This window comes from Anneissia japonica, unplaced genomic scaffold (assembly GCF_011630105.1).
Source record: "Anneissia japonica isolate Jap-2015-1 unplaced genomic scaffold, ASM1163010v1 scaffold81236_len2745_cov224_single, whole genome shotgun sequence".
NCBI classification, from domain to species: Eukaryota; Metazoa; Echinodermata; class Crinoidea; order Comatulida; family Comatulidae; genus Anneissia; species Anneissia japonica.
Window position 1 is genome coordinate 164 of NW_022755651.1, and position 2582 is coordinate 2745.

Consider the following 2582-nt stretch of genomic DNA (forward strand, 5'->3'; position numbering starts at 1 on the left):
TATTTCAAATCATTATACGGTATATAATGAATATCGCATGAAGGTGAAATTGGAGTTGTTAAAATGTTATGTTAAAATGAAACGGAAAACGGTCTGAACTTCAAGTGAAGCGGAGAAAGGTTTCCAATTTATTTCAAAATGCTAACTTTGTAACCAAGAAATGAAAGTATTCATTATTTAAATGCTAACTGTGTTATCAAGAAATAAAAATATTAAAAATGTTCTATCACTATTTAAATTTAAGGATATATTAATTTATAATTATCTAATAATATTGTTTCTTCGATAATATATTGTCTGTAATTTTATGTAATGTTTCGCTCACAGAATTTTAAAGATATGTGCTTTAATTATGTACATATGCCCTACAGAATGATGTCTGAGGGAAATCGACTTGTTATTTGCAACCATGATACTTACCAACGATTCTAAATTAGCAAATGCCACGCGAATATTCACAGAAAATGTGAAACTTCTCTCGTTTCCAAGTTGGTCTACTGCAGTATAAACAACCCTAGTAACTCCAATACTAAAAATGTCTCCAGATGTGTGTGTTGATGAAATTGTTGGCTCGATCAAAGAATTATCAGAAGCCAGAGGTTCCTTCCATGATACAGATGTGTTCATCTTGGTGGCATCAATGAAAATCTCTATGTCACCAGTCATATTGATGAAATACGGAGGTTCATTGTCTAAAAACCAAGAGGTCAGATACATTTTATCCTATATATAAAATAACATGTCTAACTGATTGCATGTATTACTTAGCGTTAATGAGGCTTTGTTAGCTTGAAGGATATCTTTGTGCATTGAAGCGTATGTACAAGACTGCTTTCTATTATAGGAAGAATTTGGGTGAACTATAATGCCAAATCAATAGTCATACCTTAAATGTCAAGAATTTAATTTTTGGAGCTTACGAATACAAACAACTATATATAAACTTTCCAATCTAGTCTCACTCGCTTTATTTATTTTCTTTATGTAATATTATTATTATTACTATCAGTTGCTGATTCTTCTACAATGTGAAATCGGCAAGTTAACAAAGGAAGAGGGATATCATTTTTTTTATCTTTTTTAAATCGAAGTGATGATTCGCATGGTACCGTGCGAATAAATTCTTATTCTTACGGTAGACGTAGTCGATAGCTAGGCCCTAGCTATCGACTATCTGTACCAATTCACACAGTATTTCGATAATATTTGTATTTACTTTCTACCGTGCGAATAAGATTTTTTCGACAATTCGAAGATCTTGAAATCTACCGTGCGAATAAGAATAAGAACGTATTCGCACGGTACCGTGCGAATAAGTAACCTCTTCTTTTTTAAATTCAACGAAAAAAAGTTCATTATTCAAATTACCGTAGCTTATCATAGTTACTCACCGATTACATCTACTTGGAACTGACATATACCAATATTTCCCGCATCGTCTCTCGCTTTGTATGTAACTGTAGTTATGTGTGCCTGAAATATATCTCCAGAATTATAATCCGAGGAGATGACAGGCTCGATTTGAGAATTATCAGATGCGTTGGGATGATTCCAATTTACCATTGCAGTATTTACCCCGTCCTCAGTATTGATCAAAATATCCGGAGGGCAGAAAGTGAAATAGGGGTTCTCAGTATCTAAGAAAGGAACACATGTGCATAAATGAATCAAATTATGTTTAAAATACAAACAACGTCTGTAACTGGAAACGTCGTTCCCAATGAATTGGTAGATTCCAGATGGATTGTTGATGAATAACGCATTATTTATTGTGTTTGTGTGAGAGCAATAAAAATTAAAATATTACCAAGCACTGCAACAGTGAATGAGCAGTTTTCCATATTAGAAGCAGCGTCAGTAGCGCTGTAAACAACAGGTGATTGGCCAAGATAGAATACGTCTCCCGACTCATAATTCGTGGTAACATTTGATACTAAGCCAGAATTGTCGCTTATTTCGATATCATCCCAGTATCCGATGTTGAAGGGAGACCTATACAGCGTCTCGAGGAAAATGTCCGTGGGACAGTTGTGGAACACAGGAGCCTCAGTATCTAATATCAACAAAATTAGTGTAATTATATCTTGTAGTAATAAAAAAAAAACTTACAGTAGTTCATTATTGCTTTTACAAAATTAATGGATAATAATGAATACTTTTGGTCTGCTTTTGAATATCGTTGTTCAATAACTACAAGGCCTGGTATCAAGAGACCCCGCGAAAGGCAAATGCAAACAAAATATCATAATTGCATAATCTTGTCTGAATCTTACCTTTGACTAAAACATTAAAAATACAAGTTACAGAGTTCCATGATGAGTCTACGGCAGTGATGTTTACAGTATGGTAACCTATGTTAAAATCGTTGCCTGTCAGATGTGAGTGGTGCACGGTAGTCGGCTCTCCAGAATTATCTGTGATTACAAGCTCGTCCCAATTGACTGTTGACGTGGACATTCTGTGATCCGTTGAAACAGTTCGGTTGTTAGGACAGTTGAGAAACACTGGTGGCTCATTATCTGGAAATTTTAAGTTAAATTAAACTATTTATTTTGACTTTTGAATGCATGTATATTGCTAAT

At 34.1% G+C, this 2582-nt stretch overlaps 1 protein-coding gene across 1 annotated transcript; it reads right to left on the minus strand.

Moving 5' to 3' along the window:
• Positions 1–420: 420 nt before the first annotated feature.
• Positions 421–2568, minus strand: LOC117123724 (hyalin-like; the record flags this gene model as incomplete). Its single annotated transcript, XM_033269733.1, has 4 exons — positions 2274–2568; positions 1808–2053; positions 1392–1637; positions 421–692 (listed from the first exon to the last, which is right to left on the minus strand). Coding segments are annotated over exons 1-4 (948 nt in total), but the record flags the coding sequence as incomplete, so codon positions are not given.
• Between the last annotated feature and the right edge of the window lie 14 nt (positions 2569–2582).